Source organism: Daucus carota, chromosome 5 (genome assembly GCF_001625215.2).
Source record: "Daucus carota subsp. sativus chromosome 5, DH1 v3.0, whole genome shotgun sequence".
In the NCBI taxonomy this organism is placed as follows: domain Eukaryota; kingdom Viridiplantae; phylum Streptophyta; class Magnoliopsida; order Apiales; family Apiaceae; genus Daucus; species Daucus carota.
In genome coordinates this window covers 24,996,529-25,019,695 of record NC_030385.2, presented here as the reverse complement: position 1 = coordinate 25,019,695, position 23,167 = coordinate 24,996,529, and the positions used below count along the sequence as shown (strand labels likewise).

General features: G+C 35.3%; 6 protein-coding genes across 7 annotated transcripts; all 6 read right to left on the bottom strand.

Annotated features, from left to right (window-relative positions):
* Positions 1–4,477: 4,477 nt before the first annotated feature.
* On the bottom strand, positions 4,478–6,443 carry LOC135153036 (uncharacterized). 2 transcript variants are annotated; one of them, XM_064094683.1, is made up of 8 exons: positions 6,168–6,443; positions 5,987–6,089; positions 5,787–5,908; positions 5,587–5,668; positions 5,405–5,513; positions 5,173–5,327; positions 4,989–5,100; positions 4,478–4,906 (listed from the first exon to the last, which is right to left on the bottom strand). In XM_064094683.1, the coding sequence occupies exons 4-8, from the start codon at positions 5,589–5,591 to the stop codon at positions 4,637–4,639; spliced, it is 651 nt and encodes a 216-aa protein (XP_063950753.1). In that variant the 5' UTR covers positions 5,592–5,668; positions 5,787–5,908; positions 5,987–6,089; positions 6,168–6,443; the 3' UTR covers positions 4,478–4,636. The 2 variants fall into 2 exon arrangements, with proteins under 2 accessions (XP_063950753.1, XP_063950754.1); XM_064094684.1 differs by having other exon boundaries at positions 5,987–6,068.
* On the bottom strand, positions 5,797–6,693 carry LOC135152821 (uncharacterized). The gene is made up of 4 exons (XM_064093933.1): positions 6,541–6,693; positions 6,168–6,447; positions 5,987–6,089; positions 5,797–5,908 (listed from the first exon to the last, which is right to left on the bottom strand). Exons 1-4 carry the CDS (start codon positions 6,691–6,693, stop codon positions 5,797–5,799), a joined length of 648 nt encoding a protein of 215 aa, XP_063950003.1.
* Positions 6,694–7,870: 1,177 nt separating this feature from the next.
* Positions 7,871–9,234, bottom strand: LOC135152820 (uncharacterized). The gene is made up of 6 exons (XM_064093932.1): positions 9,214–9,234; positions 8,848–9,127; positions 8,662–8,755; positions 8,501–8,579; positions 8,124–8,231; positions 7,871–8,041 (listed from the first exon to the last, which is right to left on the bottom strand). Exons 1-6 carry the CDS (start codon positions 9,232–9,234, stop codon positions 7,871–7,873), a joined length of 753 nt encoding a protein of 250 aa, XP_063950002.1.
* Positions 9,235–14,703: 5,469 nt separating this feature from the next.
* On the bottom strand, positions 14,704–15,855 carry LOC108221462 (uncharacterized). The gene is made up of 6 exons (XM_017395340.1): positions 15,706–15,855; positions 15,350–15,626; positions 15,174–15,273; positions 14,968–15,089; positions 14,811–14,898; positions 14,704–14,728 (listed from the first exon to the last, which is right to left on the bottom strand). The coding sequence occupies exons 1-6, from the start codon at positions 15,853–15,855 to the stop codon at positions 14,704–14,706; spliced, it is 762 nt and encodes a 253-aa protein (XP_017250829.1).
* A 574-nt stretch (positions 15,856–16,429) lies between these two features.
* LOC108221463 (uncharacterized) lies at positions 16,430–19,677 on the bottom strand. The gene is made up of 3 exons (XM_064093931.1): positions 19,427–19,677; positions 18,311–19,329; positions 16,430–18,072 (listed from the first exon to the last, which is right to left on the bottom strand). Exons 1-3 carry the CDS (start codon positions 19,675–19,677, stop codon positions 16,430–16,432), a joined length of 2,913 nt encoding a protein of 970 aa, XP_063950001.1.
* A 187-nt stretch (positions 19,678–19,864) lies between these two features.
* Positions 19,865–22,744, bottom strand: LOC108221464 (uncharacterized). The gene is made up of 9 exons (XM_017395342.2): positions 22,736–22,744; positions 22,592–22,649; positions 22,375–22,491; positions 22,217–22,285; positions 21,972–22,118; positions 21,540–21,872; positions 21,406–21,465; positions 20,304–21,299; positions 19,865–20,214 (listed from the first exon to the last, which is right to left on the bottom strand). Exons 1-9 carry the CDS (start codon positions 22,742–22,744, stop codon positions 19,865–19,867), a joined length of 2,139 nt encoding a protein of 712 aa, XP_017250831.1.
* Positions 22,745–23,167: the final 423 nt, after the last annotated feature.

Below are 23,167 nucleotides of genomic sequence, written 5' to 3'. Positions count from 1 at the left end.
AAAATAATTTTGCTTTCTTCCGGACTTTCGTTCCTTGATTAAATTATGGCAGGCATTAGCTTTTTATCGGAAAATAAAATACTGCCGAATCATTGCACAACTCGTAGGTTGTTGGTTAGTTTGGGAGTTGCCCTTTTATGTGTCTATCTGACCGGATTTTCCTGGGCTCATGGGGAACCCACCTATATGTTACTCCTACCAGTGTTTATATTATTGTCTCTGAAAATTATATTATTATTCTTCTGGTGTTCGTTATCCTATTTTTTTTATTTTTGCTAAACTGCAATTCCATGCTTTGAAGAATTAAAGAAGTGTCTTAAGAAAATCAATGTAGTTTATATTTTTATTATTTAAAGATATAAGATGAAATAACCCTCACATTTTTTGATTACTTAATTAGTTGAAGCCTAATTTCTATTTCTGATTTATAAGAAGAATATGGCTTTAAACAATAAATTTGAACTACTTTAATATATGAGACGTGATTGTGAAATTTTAATGGAAACTGTTATAACTACAACAAACTGGCCTATTTACGACGAAAATTTAACCGTCTTAAGTTCTTAATTTACAACGGACTATTATTTCTGTCGTTTTTGGTCAAAAAATAAGTTCCGAAAAAACGTCACAATGTCCATCATATGTCGTAAGGATTTTTAAAGCGTCGCAAGTTAGGCCTAATGGGATCCATAATCTAATTAAAATATTAGTTAAACTCGCGACGTATTGTTTATTTTCTAATTAGGGAAGTAGAATATTTGCAGAAACATAAAAAGATTAGATTCATGCGTTATGATGTGTCCAGTATAAGTATATAACTATGTAGAGAGAAAATTAGGACCAAGAAAATAAAACACAATGCACAACCTGCCTAACATAATAGTTTATCCAAGATACTGTTGTAGCATTTCCAAGCCTCCTTATGGTTAAGAATGTGGTTGAGACGCCTTAAGATTATCAAGCATTAAACCAATAGACATCACACAACTATAAAGTAATTTTAAATTTTAAAATAAAATACTTTGTAATAAGAGATAAATTTTAAAATAAAATACTTTGTAATAAGAGATACACAACCACTTACGTGTGTATTCTTTTATGATTCTGACTACATTACATCACTGCAGACAGGTTGATAGACTTTGATCCAAATTCTGCAAGAAGAATTTATAAAAATGTAAGTTACACCCCGAGATGGGATGTTTGCCACTTGAAAGAATAAATAACTATTTTTTTGAGACAAGAGGCTGAATTGTTAAAGGATGATCAACATATTCTGAGTACAAAAATTATACTTAGCAATTTGATATGAATTAGGACATTGTATGTGTATTCAAGAACCCAAGCCTTGTAAAAAAAAATCAAATTTCATAAAAATACTTACAATTTCAGAAGTAAATTAAATTGATGTCTCCATCTCCCAAATACAATTTGATATGAAAAACTAAAGAAAAATTAATATTACATAAATAAAAAAGTTGATAGTCAAATAGTTAATAATAGTATTACATGAACCATTAAGTTATTCATACAATACTGAGACTAATATGCAAAGACTATTTTCGTTTAGGCATTATCACAAAAACTTTGTATTGTATACAATTAACACTCAGATTTAAGAATATTAAACATTAATTTTGAGTGAACCATAGAAAAAAGTAGCAGATGCAAATATTTAGATTGACGATTACATAAACGCAGGCCCGGCCCAGAGGGAGGGCGAGCAGGGCGACTGCCCAACACCCATTCTTTTTAGAGGACCCAAAATTTAATTATTTATATGATATATTAAGGTTTAATCTTGGTTTTGTCCAACTACTCACAAGTCTGTGTGTGACTGTGTACAATATTGCTTTTCAAATTTCACAAAATTAGGCCCATAACATCTTTAGGTAATCCACTTCTCAAGATTCAAAAATTGAAAGGCTACTATGTAGGTTTCTTTACTTGATTTCATTAGTATAATTTATGTATTAACATATTTAGTTAAATCTAAATTCTCAATATCATAAATATTTTATAAACAAAGTTTCTAGGAGGGCCCAAAATTTTATTTTCGCCCTAAGCCCTCGTATGTTTTGGAACGGCCCTGCATAAACGCCTGATAGAAACAATAATGGTGGATTCAGAAAACAAACACGTGGTGTACTTACATATTAAAGTAGAAGACTGATGGTATATATATATAGGGGCTTATTCCACTACAAACCACACTCTCATACAAACCTAAAAACCACTATTTCCACTCCCATTTTTGCTATGAGCACTCCAATCTTTTTATTTTTTATTTTTTTTATTTTTCCGGGGGGGTCCACTGCTGACATCATCTGCCACGTCAGCACCTGCTGACGTGGCACTGCCACATCAACTGCCACGTCAGCACTGGGTCAGCCCACTGCTGACGTGGCAGATGACGTGGCAGTGCCACGTCAGCAGGTGCTGACGTGGCAGATGACGTGGCAGTGCCACGTCAGCAGTGGGTGTGACCCGGTGCTGACGTGGCAGTGCCACGTCAGCAGTGGGGGACCCCCTGCGCTGACGTGGCGTGGTGACGTGGCGGGGTGGAAAGTGTAAGTTTGGGGAAGTTGATGGCAAAGCTAGGGGGGGTGATATTGTTAGTTTTTAAGAGTTTGGGGGGATATTTGTTTAGTTTTGAAATTGGTTTTTAGGTTTTTATGATAAAGTTGGTTTGTATTTGAACAAACCCCTATATATATATATGGTTCATGGGAATAAGAGGCCATGTTTAAAGCGATACTAGTGAAGAAGCTATCTACTTGATTTTTTTTATTTCTCTTGCCACTTATGAATTAGAATGCAACAAACATAACACAATATAATCGATTTCAGCGGCAACCAATTTCAGGATCAGTAAGAAAATATTAAAAATGTTTTCTAGTTGCGTAGAAACCTAGGCTTGAAGAGTTCTTACCATAATTTCACTTACCATAATTTCAAAGGAGATGCCGAATTAGAAGACCGTGATTTAAGTCTGTATTTATTGTCCGTGAAGAAGGTAAGTCTGAGTCATGAGTTGGGAAAATCAGTTATATTCCGGTTATTTTTTGTAAACGAGTCATGTCAAATGTGTGTTTATTACTCGGAATTGGATAAAATATGGTCACTCGTGAGTAAAGAGTTAAGGTCGTTTGGTTGACGGGCATATGGAAACAGGTATGTGTTTTGTTCATTCCAAACCCATACTTGCTGATTAGTTGCAAGAATTAAAATTTCAAACTCATACCTCAAACCCTCAGAGAGTGGGTTTTTGATACCCAAGAAAGGAGGTGGGTATGAGATGGAGGATATTATAATCAATTTCAATTCTGATTTTTTTTCTCTATTTCAGTAATTAAATATTAATATTTAATAAAACAATAATCAATGATGCAAATATATATAATAATAATTATTGTGAGAGGAATTGATACAACACCCCAAAAACTATATTGCACAATTATAGGGATATTTGTTACAACTACGTAAAATACGGATAGCTTCTAGGGGCTACCGTTAACATAAACTAAAGAAAAACAAATGAAGAAACAAAGGTGTTTAAGGGCTGAGCTTGCAAAGAACCAAACAACGAGGCCGGAATTATGGAATTCCGTCCTGCAATTGCCGTGAAATGTACGTCACAAAGGTTACACGTGCCTCTCTTTAGAGTGTAGAACTCGTGAGTGTAGGAACAATCGGACCTTCGCCCTGCGTTTTATGATACTAATTAAAAGTTCGAACAGAATATTAACCTTAATCGCTACGGCGCAAGCGATTCAAATCCACATCTTCTACTGTATTTCCTGATTCTCCTTGGACGAAGTGTGACCTTCGATCTCCCAAGGTGTGCCTCTCCTTAAAGCTCCGAAAACCCAAAACCCTAGCTGTCTCCTTGAGAAAAACGTCTGCCTCTCTCAAACTCTAGGATGAATTCGTTTTGGTGTGTCTTTCAGCTTTAGGAGAACGAGAATATATATAGGCTACAGTAGGGATCATGGACCATTAGGTCAGGCCTTCCAATGACATTCCGGGCCAAGCCCAATGTCATTAAATATTAATTCAATCTACTAAAGAATTAATATTTGCACTACCTTTCCTAATTCTGTAAATTAATTATCTAATTCAACTCCCATATTAATTGCTTATAAATTCCCCATGTTTAAGATATCGCATGTCCATTAATTAAATTAATTTCTGACAATTAATTTAATCAATATCTTTTATCCTTGATCATCCACTCAACCTTATAATTATGCAAGAACAAATCTGCCTGCAGGACTAAAGCATAATTATCTTTATGAGCTTTCAAGAGGACATCATCATCCGAATATATTTTCCGGACATGGTTTCCTTTTATAGTCAATATCCCACTCTGTATATAATGTCATTGCCCAATACATAAACTAGTATTTATGCCCGCGGTGCTGGGCTTTGAATAATAAAAGAATTCTCCAACGCAACTTCCATATAGGATATATATTACATTTGATTCCACAAATGTAACTGATTAGCAAAATGTTAAAGTCTTGATTGTTGCAGGGTAATCTAATGAACCTGCTATTTAACTGGAAAAGAAAACATCACCATTACAAAAGTAGTCTAATGACCAAGCTGAAACTTAAGTTGCTGTTGTTGTTGTTCATTCTTTTGTTGCTGCTGAGGATTCACAATTGAGGTTGGAAAGCTCTGGTATTTGAGTACTGGAAGTTGTAGCTTGAAAGTCATTTGTGGTTGTTGTTTGCTGTACAATTTCTCTTGTCTCCTCCATCTTAAAGCCATGACAGATATTTGTTGCAAAGTACAAAATACTTTTCATCACAAGGTTGGCTTCATTCAGTGTCAGTTTGATGGTATATGGTTTCATAGCCATAAGCTGGAAGCATTGTGGAAATTTCCCAGTAACAGAATTCTGGAGTTGTTGACATCACAAAATTATCAAAGGAAAAAAATGAGAATGAAAAGAAATTTATCACATCGTATGACACCCGTACCTCTTGGACAACCTGGCGTGCTCTCTTGCCAATTAACTGTCTAATCTCTCGATCATGTAGTACAACTTGAATTGTTCCACTCAAGTCCGAAGCAAGCACAACCAAACGAAATCTGTGTTTTAGAATTTTATTAATGTCTATTTGATGGACATGCCAATATTTTATGTTATTATATTTTGCAAACCTTATTTCAGGGTATGGCACAATCCTCTGGCATGCAGAGCAGATGTATAGGACTCCTTTGGCTTCAAGTTCAAGATCGCACGATGTGCAGACCATAATATTCCAAATCTGGTTCTCGTCTACTTGGATGATGTTGACATGAGCGAGCACTTGTCTCTATACATAAACTGAGTTTGTTAAAAGTGTCGCCACAAAATTTTGTTGATATGAAAGAAAGTAATGATACTGTTAACCTGAATAAAGTCCGGGCCTAAAGCTTTAATTGCTTCAATTGTCAACAGTTCTGCTTTCCTTGTTGGGTTTGTGGATCGAACTGCTTTTGCAAATTCAGGTTCAGAAAGCCTGAAAAGGATACATAAAAAAAACATCAGGAAAAATAAGTTGCATGAGAAAATGTAGAAGTAGGTGTGCTTACATCATCCTAAGTTGCTTCACACTGTGATGATTGTAATTGAACTAGTACTTTGTAGCTGCTACATGTGTTATAATTGGTTCATCTACACAGAAAACAAAAAACAATGATCTTAAACTCCTCATAAAAAGTTTATACACTGCTATTGTTCAAAATAGGTTTTGTTGTATTAGTCAGACAATTGAACTATTGGAATAACATACTGTTCCAAAGCTATACTCTGCAACCGGCAAGAATTAAGATGACAGGAGTTTCCACTTTCTCCCAAACTGCTTTAACAAAATCTTTTGCATACTGATCCCACAAAGTAATCTTCAGATTTGATCTGTTACTCTTAACATATTAATTAGAAAAAAACAGCAAATTTGTATATTTGTAAAACAGCTTGCAAAAAAATGTCAACCTTCCATCAGTGATGACAAACTTGGCCTGCTCTTGGCGTACTCTATGCCTATTTGTGATATCATTTACATGGACTTCATGGTCTGTCATGATCCCGATAACATCTGCTTTAAACATGATTAGCACAATGATAACAGTTTATATTGTTCATTTTTTTGTGACTTTGTTAGAAAATTCCAAACCTATCAAGAAATCCGTCTGGTCAGCATGATCTTTCACTTGACTGTGGTCATAGAAATCAAAAATCTCTGTTGCAATGTCTGTTCCTTTGTCATCAACTTGTTGTATTTTCGTATCCTTAGAAAATATCAGTTGGACTGCACCGTGCACAACTCTGAACTTATCTGAATCCTTGTATGCTTGCACTGTGAAACCTGTGATGATGTTCACAGTTCCCACTTTGATTTGCCTTTCAAAGTCGTGAGCTGATACGGATGGTATGAAAGCATGTATTGTACCTTTCTGAAACAATATATTTGGTGCATTTCAAATTTGAGAATCAGCTTGTTTAAGAGGCTTGTTTAAGAAATAGTAGATAAGAGGAACTGTGTTTACCTTGTTGTCCAGGAGCAAAATGTTGAAACTGGTGAAAAGTTCTCCTGTTTTTGTCATACCTCTCCAGAGACGTATGATCCGAGCTTTGATTCTGATTTTGTCTTCATAGGTTCCTGTGGTAATTGAGGCCAAAGGTGTATACCTGCTTGACATTTTGTTCTTGCCAGTAAATCTTTGTAAAGAAATTAGTGAGTGATAGTGATATATATATATATATATATATATATATATATATATATATATATATATATATATATATATATGTCATTAGTTTTTTGGTGTTGTAGTTATATCTAATATAAATGAACTCAACTTACTCCTCCTGTCAAAGCATTTGGTGAACAATAAATATTGTTCTAGCTAATACAACATTCAATACATGGTGAGATGGGTGATGGTTGATGTTTTTACATCATTTCAGGAAGAGTACAAATCATTACAGCAAATAGTCTCATATTGTCGAAAAAGTTATACAACACAAACATGGTAGTTTAAAGTCTCGATAAGCCAAAAGTTAATAAAGCTTTCACCCATATGCAAAAGTAGCGCAGCAGTTTCATTCACTGCAAAAATGAAAATTATAACAATTTAGACAATGGTAATTGAAGTAAAATTTAAATTATAATTTTGACAGAATTTCACCTTCTTCTTCTTCTCGGTATGCCTGCCTTTCTCGGGTATCTCTTCTTTAGGATCAAAAGTCACAGTCTCAATATCAACCCGAGGCCTTATTTTGGTTGAAGATTTTGCAGTGTGCGGTGTGTTGGTGCTGTCATCTGCGAGCTATTGACAAAGAAATTAGTCATTTTTGTAATATAGTAACAAACTGTACATGTATTTCGGTGGAAGTGTCTTACATTAATTGCAGATTCATCACGCATTTCACTGTCTATCTTTGCTGAAGGATCGAAGCTTGCTCCACTCTCAATTTTGTCAACAATTTCATCTGCTTCATACACTCTTGAACCTTTTTTAAGATTGTTGTCTGTTACCTTGAGAGTTATGTTGTAAACCTTGTTTTCAAACTGCTTCAGCACCTTTGGAAACTTGTCTTCATGTTTTTCCTTGTAAGCAACAGTGATTAGGAGTTGTAATATAATAAAATAATAAAATTAATCTTTTTGGACAAAGAAGTTCTGTAAAAAAATTCACCTGAATAGCTTCAGCCTCAAGATCGAATACTGTCTTGTCAATTATCCGACTAACTTCTTCGTCAAGGAATATAACAGCAATTGACCCTGTGCTGTCGCTGCACAAAGTGCAAAGACGGAACCTGCAGAATTGGAGAACAACATAAGTTCTATGTGCCTGTAATTTATTTTGAGACTTTTCAATAGTAATTAAACCTCTTGTCAGGGTATGGTATAATCCTGTTACAGTCCAAGCATTTGAAAACTCCTTCGCTGCGTTGTATTTCATTTGGGCATTTTGTGCATGTTGCATAATACCAAGCCGTGTCCACCTCAACTTTGGTAACTTTGACGTGGCACTTCACTTTCATCTAAGGAAAAAAGGCCACGTGAATAAGAAATGTGTAATTTCTGTTAAGTGCAAAATAGGTTGTCACACATAATATAAATAACCTCCTTCGAATCAGAAGCCAGACTTTGAATTTCTTTCACAGTCATAGTTTCGTAGTTCATTTCCTCATGTGGTGGCGACTCAACTGGTTCAGTTTTCTTTGCAAAAGCCTGGAGGTAAAAAGCAAAGTAAATTTATTGTTATTTAAAAAAATATCTGATCTACATATGAATCTTGTATTTAGTTTACCTCTGAGTTATCTGCTGCACACTGTAGTGGCCAGGATTGATATAATATCTTGTTGCTGGGTAGTTTGTCTGATTTGGCATTCCTGTAATTAAGGTTAGTTTTGTTCAGGTGGGTGCAGTACTGTTATATTGGTATCTATCATCTCACCTTCATAAATTGTGACTCTGGCGGCACACAGTATTACATACACCTCAGGCTCTTTGCAACATGTTAAAGTTTGTTGGAACTCCACACCAAAGTCGTCAAAAAGAGTTACAGCCACGGCGCAGCTTTAGTCATTTAAAAAAAAATCATGGAGTTAAATAGTTTGATTCACAATGTTACATACTTTGAATTATTAAAACGTCATACCTGCCATCCGATAGGTCGAACTTTGTCAGCATTTTCTCTGATTCATTTTTGTTCGACTTGATAGAACGAACATTTTTCACCATGCCAACAACATCTAATCGAGGAACACAGTCAATATAATTATAAATCTTTCAAATAATATAATTGGAGTAATGACATATATTCTTCAAATAGAAAGAGATTTACCAACTAAGTATCGATTGTCTTTTGATAGTTTCTCCATATCTCCTAGGTAGAACAGATCGAAAGCATGTCGATCTATTTTTAAGTCCCCTTCAACATCGTTTTCCAACTTGGTGTGCGTTGTAAAATAAATGTGCTTGTTGTTACGCACTGGACGGAAAGTCTCGTCTCCAACGTAGTCCTTAACTTTAAAGTTTGTAAGGATATAGATTTTACCTTCTTTCAAATTGGTAATAACATCTTTACAATATTTTGTACTGGCGAAAGCCTGAATCCTATTGTTCTACAGAAAAAGCAGTTTCATCATAATTAGTATGTATAGCATCTACTGTGACTAAGCTTGTAAATTTTGAAGGTTAGTTTGCTAACTGAATCATCAATGAATATCATATTTAAGCCTCAGAACTCTTTCGTTTTGTAGTTAACTCCTTCCAAAGTGACTGTAATCTTAGCCTACACTTCCAATCAAACTGCATTGTTGTTAAACTCTTGATAGAGTCAAACTTGTTCAGTTCCATTGCACAAACCTATAGAACATATGAAGTGTAATAACAAAAATATATATGAGATGAGAAACAGGTGAGAAATCATTAAGATTAGTAGTTGTGCCTTTAAACATATGTCATACCTGGTTGAAGGCTCAGTAATTACAACAATTGAATGTGGGAGAGAACTGCCTTGCTATGTTTATAATCAGTAATGTCTTTGTTAATGTTGTCACAGGTAATCAATTAGGGTTTACAGCTATGTTAAGCCGAGATGGGAACAGGTGTATGGCTAATAATGGATGCATTGTGGGAGAAGCTGGAGACTTCCACTCTCATGTTAGAATTGACTGCGGATAGGAGTCGTACAGGACCTAATTCAAGTGTGCTTTAGAAGTAGTACTTTTACTTGGTGTATGTTTGGTGTTTGAAGTTTTCTTAGACCAAGTTGAATGGTAATGTTAAAAAGGATGTAGCTATTTTTATAATTTGAAACGAAAAGGTAGTTTCTGGTGCTAAAATAGAACTGGTTGTCCAATGGTAAATGCAAAATAGAACCAAATGTATCCAAATAGAGCTATATTCTAATTACATAATCTTAAAATACATAACTATATTTATCAATATTATTTTATTATTAATGTATTTTGTCACTTATATGTTTAATTATGTGGCAATTATAGCATTATTTATTCTTGGTTCTATTTTTAGCACCAAGTATAGCATTTTACTATTTTACATTAAAGTTTAGCATCTAAGTGGAGTTGAGTTTTTTGGTTGGGTGCTATATTATAGCAATAACACCTACTTTAACACCACCATTGGACTTGCTCTTACGATTTCGAATTTGACAGCATAAATAATTCGTCATTTTTTACAAAAACAAAATTGGGAAAACAATACATACAAATTTCCGAACAATTATTTGTGTGTGTACATCTTAAATTACGTGCACAAAATCGAAGCGACTAATAAAAAAGCCTGGCTGGAGTAGTGCTTTAAGAATATTTGTTGTTTAAGAAGTGCTTGTTTTGCGCTTTTAAGTCAGATTTGTGAAGACGAAAATGATAAAATTTTGTGATACTTTGTACTTTAAGAAGTGCTTCTTTAGAGTTTTTAAGTGAGAACTTTGAAGCGAGAAATGATAGATTTTTTTGAACTTTATACGTGATTTGCATTATGTAAACTTTATTTTTTAATAAAAAATTTCAAATTTTCATAATTTAAAATTAATTTTAAATATTTATATTCTATTTACAAAGACTTAATTAAATTATAAGTAAAATTTATGAAAGCACTTTTAATAAATTATACTTGAAGTTCACTAATCACTTATAATCTACTTTTTTACAGTTTTTTTTTAAGTAATTGGGTTTTTTTAATATGATAATTATATCTATCTTCTTTTAAGCATTTATCGACTTTGGACATAAATTGGCAAACAAAAGTGTTTCTAACTAATAACTAATGAGCTATCTTTGGTTTCATATGATTATAGAATTTTGTTTGCTAAATTTTTTTATGAAGAAATATCAAATTCATTTTACATTCTTCATCATGCTTTAGATTTTTCTTTTGTGTTGTATTATGGTGAAGAACAAATTATTACATAATTTATAGTTTGGTAAGTCGAGTATGGTCGTAAAAAAAAGGTGCTATTTGTAAAAGTCTTTCTATACAAAAACGAACAAAGGGGTCAATTAAGATTAAATATAAATTATAAATTTCTTCAATTTCTTTCACTTCTTCATTTTATTGACATTTTACCAAATATTAAAATTTGATTTACAAATATTTGTTCAAAAGAACAAAATTGACAGTCCAATTGACGTTGAAGTTAGTCCTTATTGCACAAATATACTTCTCAATTTTAGATATATCTTGTTTTTGGAGTGGGAATATGAAAAAATTACCTATACTCCTTTTTAAATTTATTTTGTAATTCTTTCTTGCAAGTTTTTTTTTTTAATTGCTTTAAGTACTTTAGCGATTTATATTTTATACAAAGATTTTTTTAAAGTTTAATATATCCAAGTTCGGATATTACATAGATGAAGCGCCAACTGACCAAAGTTGAAAAAAGATACAGAGAGAATGTACGCAATTGTAGACCCAAAAACTGGTAATAACTGCACGGGGAGTAAATGAGTGTCCGTTTCTTGAGCCACTCAAAACCGAAGGGACATAAACTTTGCCCAAGTCTGTACAACATAATCATTTTCTCTAAGACTTTTCAGTTTCTAAACATTTGGTTCTTCAACAAAGGTCTACATAGTACATCTGCATGGCTTCTTCGTCTTCTAGGTATGGTCTTGTACTCCAATCTGCAAATGTTTTGTTGTATTTTTAATGAATATATAGTAATTAGCTTACATAATATTTTCAGGCCTTCGGTCACGGAAGGAAAAGGTATGTTCTCGTAGTCACAATATACATAATCTGATTTTTTGGGAGAATGTGAAAGGCCTTTGTTGTTTTGAATCTTTCTGTGTTGATCGTAAGTTTTCTTTGCAATCTGTTTGTTGTGTGTTGTTAGATCTATTTGATACTGACTATGTGGAGGAAGATACAAAATTTGTATGCCAAAATTTCGCGTCCAACTATATTCCAGGCATTGTTGTAAGTGGCTACTACTTACTGGCTAATATGAAACTGCATGTTATAGTTGTTAAAGTTTGTTTACATCAATGGACCTCTGCGTTTGTAGATTTTACCAAAAGAGTTTTGTGCTGAATTTGGCGAAAAAAATGCCTGAGAGGCTACTGTTACTCGTGCCAGGCAAGGTTGTGTGGAATGCTCTTTTTCGTAAGGATAGGTCATGGATAGAAGGATTAGAAAAGATGATGATTTTCTACTGTATAAAACCCTATTATATGTTAATTTTTGAGTATGTTGGAGGACCTAGTTTCAACCTAGAGATTTATAATCCTTATGGTGTGGAAATTAACTACTGGATAAGTCCTAAGTCTGATGAAGCTTTGGCTGCCGACCGTAGTTTTTTTGAGTTCTCAGATCTTGAAATCGACAAACTTTGTGGGACACTGTCACACAATGTTTATAACAATGGGAGTGGCCTGTATGATCTTCTGGTAAACCAAAACCATTTGCGTAAGAAGGAGTACTATAAGGTTAGTTAAAAGTTTAATACTGTCTGTTAGGTTTTTTGAATATGTAACATAAGAATATACTGCATTGACAAAGCTGTTCTTTTTAGATTCTGAAAAGAAAAGCGTGCCGCAAATTAGGACTCGATGAAACTATGGAAAAGCTGAAGCTATGCTTAAAAAATCTGGTTTGCAAGTTAAAGCTAATATGGAATCACGGGAAGGTGTATTTTGATAGAAAGTGGTATGCCTTAGCAAAGGCTTGGAAACTGAAGGAAGGAGACACAGTTGTTTTCCAGATGACAGGAAAGAAACAGAAATTTGAAATTTGTGTGTACGACAATGATATTCTCTCTAAGTGTAACACGTCAGGTAAAATATATATTTTGGTTGTGTATTCATGATATACCATTCATTGACTGGCAAAGACCTAATGATATATTTCAGGCCGTGGTAAAAAGACTGGAGTAATGAATTGGTTCAAATTTGTCAATGAAAGCTTCTTACGGGGCGGGCAGATGGTATGTCCATATTTAAAATGTATACAGATTTATTATATTTTTCGTAACTGTGGTTCTGATATAAAAATGCAGGAAATACCCAGAGTTTTTATGCAAAGTGGATCTGCAAGTTTCTCAGAAAAGGTTGAATTAATTACTCGAGATGGAGAGTCTTCTTATGCCGAATTTTGTCCACGACGCAATTTCCTTACAGGCATGAGGGATTTTTTGCGCCGGTATGCGGTGGATGAGAACGACGTGATTGTTTTCCAGTATGTGAAAGCATCAACTTTTGCGGTTAGCTTATTTAAGTTTTCTGGGATGGAATTCAAGTACAACTGTGAGTCTACAATCCAGTCGACAACAGTTAACAATGTGCCACAGCCAGATATAATATTGATCTCAGACAGCAGTGTAGATAGTGAGTATAAATTTTAATAACTATTTCTTCTTCAGCCTTGATTTTTAAAGCAGCCTAGAGTTGTAAAATAATCTCATCTCAAATTTGCAGTTGCGGATGATGGGATGGAAGAGATTGGCAACGAAGATCCAGGTTTTGTTGATATTGAAAAATAGTCCTTATTTTACTATGTTCTGGCATATTACCTGAAGTTGTATTGTTTACTTGTGCATCTTCTTAAAGGATCATAGACTTACAAAATATTTGATTTCATATTTACAGCAGTGGATTATGGTTTGGAAGAGGTTCATAATCAAGATGCAGGTTGTTGAGAGTTCTTTTCTAATCACACTTTTTTTCCTGATTTCTTGCTTTAATAGTTTTCATTCATGTTCAGAGAACAACTTGGAGGCCGATTTTGAGGAGGTGGAGGATATTAATATTGTATCATTCCAAGTGACTCTAAAGCGCTCTCATGTTGACAAAAAATGTCACGGAGTGGTAAGATGTCACTTTTATTTTGGATTTAACATGGTATAATGTATAATTACATATCAGTGATAACTTCTTGTTTCTTTTGCAGTATCTACCCAAACTGTTATACTCTGCGTTTAAGAGTTGGAGAAGCGGTACAAACATCAGGCTCCTTTCCGGTGATGATGTCTACAATGTGTCCGTCTTGAGGAGCAATAGGCAGTACAGGCTTGGGAGTGGGTGGACTGATTTCACAGTGGGAAATGAGTTTGAAGAGGGGCAAACAATTCAGATGGATTACGTACATGAAAAAACATTCCGAGTTACTCTTTTAGAGTAAGTGGTAGAATCATTTGGACAATTGACAGCTTAGGATCAGACGGGTTGATTCTATTATGCATAACTTTTGTCAATGGTTAATTATTTTATGACCAATCTCATTATTTAATCTTCAACTGTAATGGCCACAATTGTTATTGCGCCTGAAATTATATGATTGCTTGAGATTGTTATATTAGTTTATTACAGATGGAATGAATGTTGGTTGTTGCTTGAAAATCTTGCATATGGTTAAGTAAAAAATAATGCAGTTCATAAACATTAAACCCCATACCGAATATGCTGCTAGAACTGAAATATTAATATTCTGAGCAGACCAATTACAAAGCCAACATTATAAAGTAGCAATTTTTAATACGTTTATAGAAAACAATACTGTACATAGCATCATTCATCAAGTTTACAAACTTCAAATTTCAAATAGACCAAATAACAGCATGGATGAATTGTAAAATCATCTTAAGGTTGAAACAACTTCTTCAAATAAATACCAACTTCAGGTAGAAAGGAACTGAATGGAGCAGAGAAATAACATTGCTTGCTTTAAACATAGTGACTCAGTTATGAAAATAATCAGCCAACCTGTAGCATCAAGCAATTGCATTTTTTGTCAAGATCGTATGAAGGAAATTAGCTTACGAATTAAATTATTTGCATTACAGACCTCAGTGCGTTCCTAAGATCCTCCACCGCCTCATGATTTTCATTTATGAAAAACCTTGTTGGTGCTGAGTCCGTCAACTTTGGCTCATCTAAAACATAAGTGTACCAAATTTTTATGAAGCTGTTAGAAAACATAAATATAGTTCAGTGATAAGTACCTGGCATGAATTTAGCTTTACAGCTTGAGATGATAACAATTATTGGGTGTCGGACAGCATCACGGACGGCCTGATCAAAAGACTGAGCCATTTCATTGTAGAAAATGACTTTCGTTGATGTGCTATTCAATTTTTGATACAATTTATCAGTTGTTAAAATTTATTCAATTTATAAAATAATAGAGACTAACACTTTAAATACTAACTGCATATCAGTGATGGTAAACTGAATAGAGTTTTCTTGGACATTGTATTTGTTTCTGAATGGAGTAATCGGTCCAACCGCTTGCAAAATCCCAACAACATCTAAGTAAGAAAACATAGAGTTAGATTTACTGGAAATTTTTAATTTCATTCTGTGTACATAACAAAGAATACTCACCAATAAGGTATTGGTTTTGTCTTGCAGCATCGACTATAGCATCAAAATCAGTGAATTGAAACACGTGAGGCGGGATGTAATCCACACCACCAATAACAAAAACTTCAGTCATATGATTCAACTGGATATAAATATCATTCTCGAAACATCTTCCATTTTGCATGGGCAAATATCGCCTAACCACAAACCTACGCACAACATAGGTTTCTACTTCAAGAAAATTATTCTCTAGTTGTTGGAAGTGTTGTGGAGGCATCCATGCATGAATGCGCCCGCCCTATAAATTGAAAACAACAATTACTAACATCACAAAGTCCAAGATTGTATAATTTGCATGCTGAAATAGTTGAACTTACCAATGCATCGACGAAGATAAAGTTTACAGAAACCGTTTCTGCATTCCGATTCATATTTCTCCACATTCTTGTTAATCGCACTTGAAGCCTCCAGTCAGTTGCTGCGTCAGGGCGTAGGTTGGATATCATCTGGTATGGGATTTCATCCATGCTTCTGTGAATTTTGTTAGTTTGAAGCACACTTGAATTTAAAGACACGGGTTATTACATTACTCTGAATGGCTTAGTGCTCCTCACTGTTCCTTTCTTGGCTGGTAGTTATCATGATAAAGAATCTTGGTACTTAGAATCAGTATTCCTTTGCAAGTTGGTGCTCTATCATTTCACTTTACTGTTTCAAGGAGTAGACATAAGATGCATAATTCAAAATATCAATTGTCTGGTAGCATTAGTGCTCTGCAAAGTAATTGTTCTGGTTTCCATTTTCCTCTCCCAGTATTGCTTTCGGTATTAGTGTTCGGGACATAGCAGTAGATTGTTCTGGCAAAACATGTACCTACTGTATGAGCAATTGCCTCTGCTCAAGGAAAATTGAAGCTATATTTTTCAAAATTTGTACAACAGCGAATACAATGCAGTGAATAAACAATAAATATAAATTGTTTAAAGTAGTGATTAGAGTAAGATAACATTACAGTGAAGGATAGTCAAGTACAACAAAATGAACCGGGATAGATCCGTACAAACCATTAGTTACAAATCTATAACACTTACACAGAAGATGCTAGGCATTTGGTAAAGCGTAGAAAACTTCTTTGTACACGACATTTTGAGTGACATTTGTAGGCTGGCCACTGTCATCATCAACGAAAATCTTTAATCCTTGCGGAGAGGTAACCCTACTAATGGCTACATAATACTGGCCATGTGTAAAAACACCTTTAGGAAGGAACAAACCAACAATTTCAAGCGACTGACCTTGAGATTTATTGATCGTCATAACATAGCAAATCTGCAAAGGCATTTGTTTCCTGATAAGCTTGTAAGGCATCCTCGTATCACTTGGACATAACTCCATTCGTATGATAAAATGACGTGTACCAATAAATGAACCACATATAACTTCGCACTCAACACAAAACTTCAAACATTTTGTGATAATCATTCTGGTTCCATTGCATAGACCTGATGTCTGGTTCAAATTTCTCTTCAACATAACAACTACTCCAACTTTGAACTTGAGCTCGTGAGGTGGCATTCCTGGAACGTTAATAGAGTTGAGATATTCATTTGGGAAAGCATGGTTTAAATCTTCCTCTGTACCACCAAACTCTTCAGCACTATCCACGCTGTAGTAAGACAAAGATTCACCAAGCAACTTGTCAACAATGAGAGAATTTAGATGACTAACAGTTTGATTGGTAGGTGTTAAAATGGCTCTTCGACTCAAATATTTAGGATCCCGGCAATGCTGCAGAAAGTCAGGAAAGGTACTTGAAATCATGTTCTCAACCGAATTCTGTTTCTCAATGTCACAGAACTGTGGAGGAATCAAAATATCATCTTCTTTTGCATCTGGATGTAAATTCTTATCTGGAACAGGCAGTTTGCCATCGCCTGCATCCAGTACCCACTTGGCAAATTCCAGAAGTTCTTGGACTTCCTTCTCAGACTTTCCTTCATTAAGGCGCATATTACTTGTAAGCAGAAAAATTTTGCAAATGGACCAAAGGCGTGATCTTGTGATGCAGGCAGATACTATTTCACCTCTGTCTCCTTGGGTTATTACAGGTAGTATCTGCCTGAAATCACCACCGAGCACAACAGTGATTCCACCAAATGGCAACTCTGCACGTAATGGATCAACAGACTTCATAATATCCCTAAGTGACCTGTCCAAACACTCAAACGCATACCTATGCTGCATAGGATCCTCGTCCCATATAATGAGTTTTGTCTGCTTGATAAGCTCAGCTATATCTGAATTGTGGCCAATATTGCAAACCGAATATTCATCAAGCACAATTGGAATCTTGAAGCGAGAATGAGCTGTACGGCCTCCAGGTAAAAGAGTGGCAGCAATCCCAGAGGATGCCACTCGAAGAACAATGTCACCTTGAGATCTTAATTTGGCTATTAGAGTTCTCCACATGTACATTTTCCCGCAACCACCACTGCCATATACAAAGAATAAGCCACCTTCACCAGACGCAACTGATGCTAGCACTGATTCATAAACACTCAACTGCTCTAGATTGCAGTTGGCAAGAAGATTGTCATGTTCCAACTTCATTTCTGCCAGGTTGTAGTTGGTTTCTTCAAGTATCAGGTTGTTTGTACCATGATGCAAGTAACTATTTGGAGGTTGCGGCAGCTGAGAATATGTCTTCAAGCTCTTACCAATTGCCCGAAGTAAATCATCAATTTCTGCATTTTGAAGTTAAAAATAAATAATTACAGCAACATTTCACTTAACAAAATATGGTTGGCATAGCATTTACTTAATCTACACCTTTAGTTAACATTAGATTTACAAAATGTACTTGCATAAAATCGTAGTTGCATATAATTCAACTTAACATTGTATAATCACGTAAATATATGTCTTAACAGACATGGATGACATATTCTAAAATTTAGCTACAGTTAAGAGAAGATTCAATACCTGCAAGCGCATATAATTGTAGTTGCATATCATTGAGAATTAGTTTCAGATCTTTACTTTGTAGACGACGCTTCAACAATATGTCATCTACCATCTGTTTCCAGTGATTATTCCACAGGCTTGCAAGATCAGTAACTTTGCAGTTAACTATGATATGTACAAAGAGTTGACGGATTTGTGGGGGTAGTCCACCAGCTGCACATTGGTCCAGGACAACATGCCATTCTTTGTCATCATCCAGCAATCCATATTCTTTACATGCATCACAAAAAGTTTGGCAAACAACACCATTAACTGTTCTGAGATGTTCGAATGACGTAGGTCCTCGAACCTTTGTAAGTAGCATGCGCAAGTACCAAACTTCACCGCTACTGTGATGAGTGTACGAAAGTCGTCCAATTTGGTTGCCTCTTTTCCTCGGTCTCCACATTCTAAGAGTGTCGTGCCACACATAATGTTGTGGTATTTCATCGTATGTGTAACAACGTGCTGCAACATCTACAGTGTTCAACATAAAGAAGGCTTCAAGTTTGCTTAGCTTTTTTTTCTCACGCTCAAGAACTTTGTGGAGAGGTTCATTAGCACGAAACGTGCAACTTTTTTGACCTGGCAAATGAAATGAAAGTCTCTCGACAGAAAGAGTTCTGTGATGAATAGGAAAGCCAAAGATCCTATATGCTGCTTCAGAACCACAAACATATCTACCGTCAAAATATGCTTGGATCTCATCAACCACCTGGTCAGCACTATTATTTTGATTCCTCTTGCGATGTCCAGTGATTTGAACAGTTGCAGTGTCGTGCCCCTTTAGACAATATTTGAAGAGATATTTGATACTCCGTGCATGACAGCATATCTCAATATTCATGTGACATTGGTATTTTACCAATAGATCACGATTGTACGGGACTACCCACTGATTGTCCAAATCAGCCTTGTGTACATGAACTGTAATATTCTGCTTCCGCCGCTTATATAGTGGGAAACCACTGTCATCAAAAACAGTTCTAGCACAGTACCTATTAAGAGTGGATGAAGGTAAGTATGTCACAATTGCTGATCTGAATAATGTGAAATTAGTAGCAAAATTTGATTGAGTGAAATGTGGGATCTTACTTCTTTGGAAAATGACGGATACACTTGAAATTCTTCATGCAAGGAGATTTGTGATTCTGCAAACCACAAGGACCATGCATCATATAAGCTTTGACTGCAGCATAACCTACAGGATCGAGCTCAGGGTCCGGAATTTCAGCAGATACAAATTTGTCTACATTTTCTTTTAAAAACTTTTTGGATGGTCCGTCAAGCCAAATCAGCATGTGTACATGTGGAAGTCCTCTTTTTTGAAATTCCACAACATACATTACTGCAATTCGGATGAAAAATGTACATTCGAAAATAGAATCATAATGCAGTAAATATCCAGTTGGATAAAAGTCTCACCTTCAATACATTTACCAAAGTGCGATTTTTTTTAATATCATTAGTGAGTTGCTCCAACTTCAATCGGAACACTCTGGAAATTATATCAAGACAGTTGGCTGGGATGCATCAAGGCACATAGGTCATCATCTTAAGTATTTCATCCCACATTGAATTGCAGGTCATCGTCAGAAAAATATCAGGGTGTCCAACATGGCGACAGACAGCAAGCGCATCCTGGAAGTTTTGCTGCATGTAGCGCTTTGAACCAACATATCCAGCAGGCAATATCACACCTTTACCAACATTCGCGGAGTTTGCATCGCCTTTCCTAACAGAATCAGAAATATGCGTATACAATTCATTACGCAATATTGTTTGGTGAGTACGAAACCACCACAACCTCGTCTGCTCAATTGAGGAGAAAGCGTCAACCATGTACTGTTGGAAAAGTCTTCCTCCTAATCTAGGAGTCAGGCCTGCAAGAAATACACAGGTGATAAATTGTATGACATTCTGACATTTGGGAGTAGACAGAAATGAGAATTTCTCATTAATTACAGCATACCTTCATTTGCTCTAACTTGAAATCTGTATGCATAGTAGTCCTTCATTGAAATCATGTCTGAATCCTTTGGAGCATTCTTGTCTGCACTTTGAAAAGGTATCCGATCGTGGTAACCATCCTCACCGTTTGGGAAGAGAAGAGGATATTGCAGAGCCATGAGCTTCGGATTAATATACGATATTCTCTTTAAGCCACCAAATTTCTGCTCTACTATTATGTCGCGATCTGGAGTGGTGTTGTCAGAATTCCCAACCATTATTCCAGCTACCTCATCAGATGATGATATATGATTTTCTCTGCCACTCTGTGATCTGCAGACCTTGAGTTCTACCTTTAAATCAATAAAGTCAGCTTGCTCAAATCTGTCTCTTGCCATACGGAATTTCTCAACCAATTCATTGGTCTCATCCAGCATGCTGATAAGACCTTCAATGACATTCTTATCAACTGTTTTCTGATCTTCAACATTAACCCAACGAAGTCTATTATTAACTTCATTGGTTGTATCGTAAATGTAGAGTTGACAATACTTTGGTGGTTGGCCATCATCAGGAATTAACTGGCCAAAAACATGATGGTTCTGACCATTTAGTCGGTAGACATATGGACCTCTCCCATTGTTTATAGAGTGGTCAACATTGCCACCTGTTGATGTAAAAGCGAACATGGCATTGTATAGCCTGATGCTACGCTGGAAATTAGCTGCAGTTTCCTTATTAGTATAGAGTTCCAGTAGATAATCCGGAGTGGGAGGAGTCGGAGGAAGGCTAACATCTCCCTTCTTGCAGCAAATTGAGAAAATTGGACTTCCTTTTGTGACTTTTTTATTCGTGCGCTCTTCTTTCCAAAGCCGTGCGTTACATTTTGGACATATAGATTCTGGACTTCCAAGGCTAACATATTCCTCTTGAAGTGCTCTGATTGTATCAAATTCGCTTTCACTGTCCGAATGTCCATCCATTTCAGGGTTGTAATCTTCATCAGTGCTGGAAGAATCTGTTAAAACAAAGTCCAATTGACATTCAGTGTTGATTAATTTGTATGGACTAAATAAACCTATTAAACAATATAACATGAAGTTGACTATGAATTAATAACTAACCACAACCGAATTCACTATCGGAATCTTCAGATAACACACAGTCCGTAGCAATGGAACACTCTGAAATAGAAAATACATAAAAATTAGATAATGCTAAATTTTCTATTAAAAGTATTAGAATATAAGGTAAATACCAATGTCATCATCTTCCAGATATCTGGTCTTCTCTTCATTCTGAGATGATCTTTCAGGAAAAAGGTTTTTTGTTGTTTCTTGAAATCTTTTCTTCACAGCGTTCCCAGTACGTGTTAAATTATCACCGACCTTCAGTTTTCCATTATGAGATGAAATGCTGGAGAGAAGGTTTTTTCTTGATTCTTGAGTTCCATTCCCAAAATGTACATTGGTTGTGCTTCTATTAGTAAGTAGTGGATTTCCCAGAACATTAGTAATGTTAGAGAGCGGAGTTCTTGGGGTTGAGATTTGATTTTGCGCTGTCTTATTAAAAATAGTCCTGTTCGGAAGGCCTTAACAAAACACCAAAAAACATATAACTTGATGTTATAAAATCCTAATCTCTAACAAACAAAAATAAAGACAGGTTTGTAAACAGATTTAAAAGGTACCTCCATCTTCCAAAATGGATGTCTTAGTTGTGCTCCTATTAGTGAGTAGTGGACTTCCCAGGACATTAGTAATGTTAGAGAGCGGAGTTGTTGGTGTTGATATTTGATTTTGTGGTGTGCTATTAAGAATAGTCCTGTTGCCAAGGCCTTAAGAAAACAACAAAAACATAAAACTTAAATGTTACGAATTCATAATCTCTAACAAAAATAATAAAGACAGGTTTATAAACAGATTCAAAAGGTACCTCCATATTCCAAGGTGGATGTCCTACTGTTTAAAGTCTCAGGAGTTGTATTTGCTGTTTGTGATGCACCTGAATGATTTTGATAAATTATTCTTCACTTCCTTTCAAAGACTAAATTCTTGAAACGTATAGTACTAAAATAAATAAGTTCTGTTTACCTAAGCTGTTTGGTGTCAGTGGACTCAGAGGAAAAGAAAATCTATTAGCCGCATTCCCAAAGACATTCTCTTTCTCTGCAATTTTTTTGCGCTTCCTAACACTTTTTGGCTTGTAACCTAATAAAAACACATGATATGACCAAGTAAACATAAAATTATTATCCACGAAATGCCGGTAAAAAACTTTGACAAAGCAGATTAGAGTCAAGAAAGATACCTTGAACCATATCTTCAGAAGTGAAAAGACGCCATGACCTCGTGGAATCTTCTTCATCCTGCAGCAAAACGTGCACAGTTAATGAAACTACTGGAAGAAAAACATTGATGAATTGAAAACGACGACAGTAAACCACAGTAATACTTTTGCCATGGCCTGTGAAAAGAAATTACGAAGCTTGCAGTGTAAACTATGTGTTCAGGAAGAAGATGTAATAGCTAATAAAAAGTACTAATCTCAACTCTAATTTGAAATTTGAAATTTGAAATGTTAACAAATAGAAAAATATTACATTGATTGCAGGCGGGTAATCGTCCTTGCACGCCGCGAGAAAGCTTCGCGCGGAAGCTTGGCCACCTCTTCTTGCCCTCTTCTTCTTTTCTGTAGTTTCTATTTTTTGCTTTTTGATTTATTTTTTATTGTTTTTAGGTCCGTGTGTTTACATCCTCCGTGTGCTGTTGTCAAGAATGTGTGCACGTGGGCTGTAGAAAGTGTGCGCCTGCGTGTCACTCTGCTGGCCATTAAAAGACGGTGGCAAGGTTGTAATTAGCAGCATTTTTTCGGGCAGAAATTATC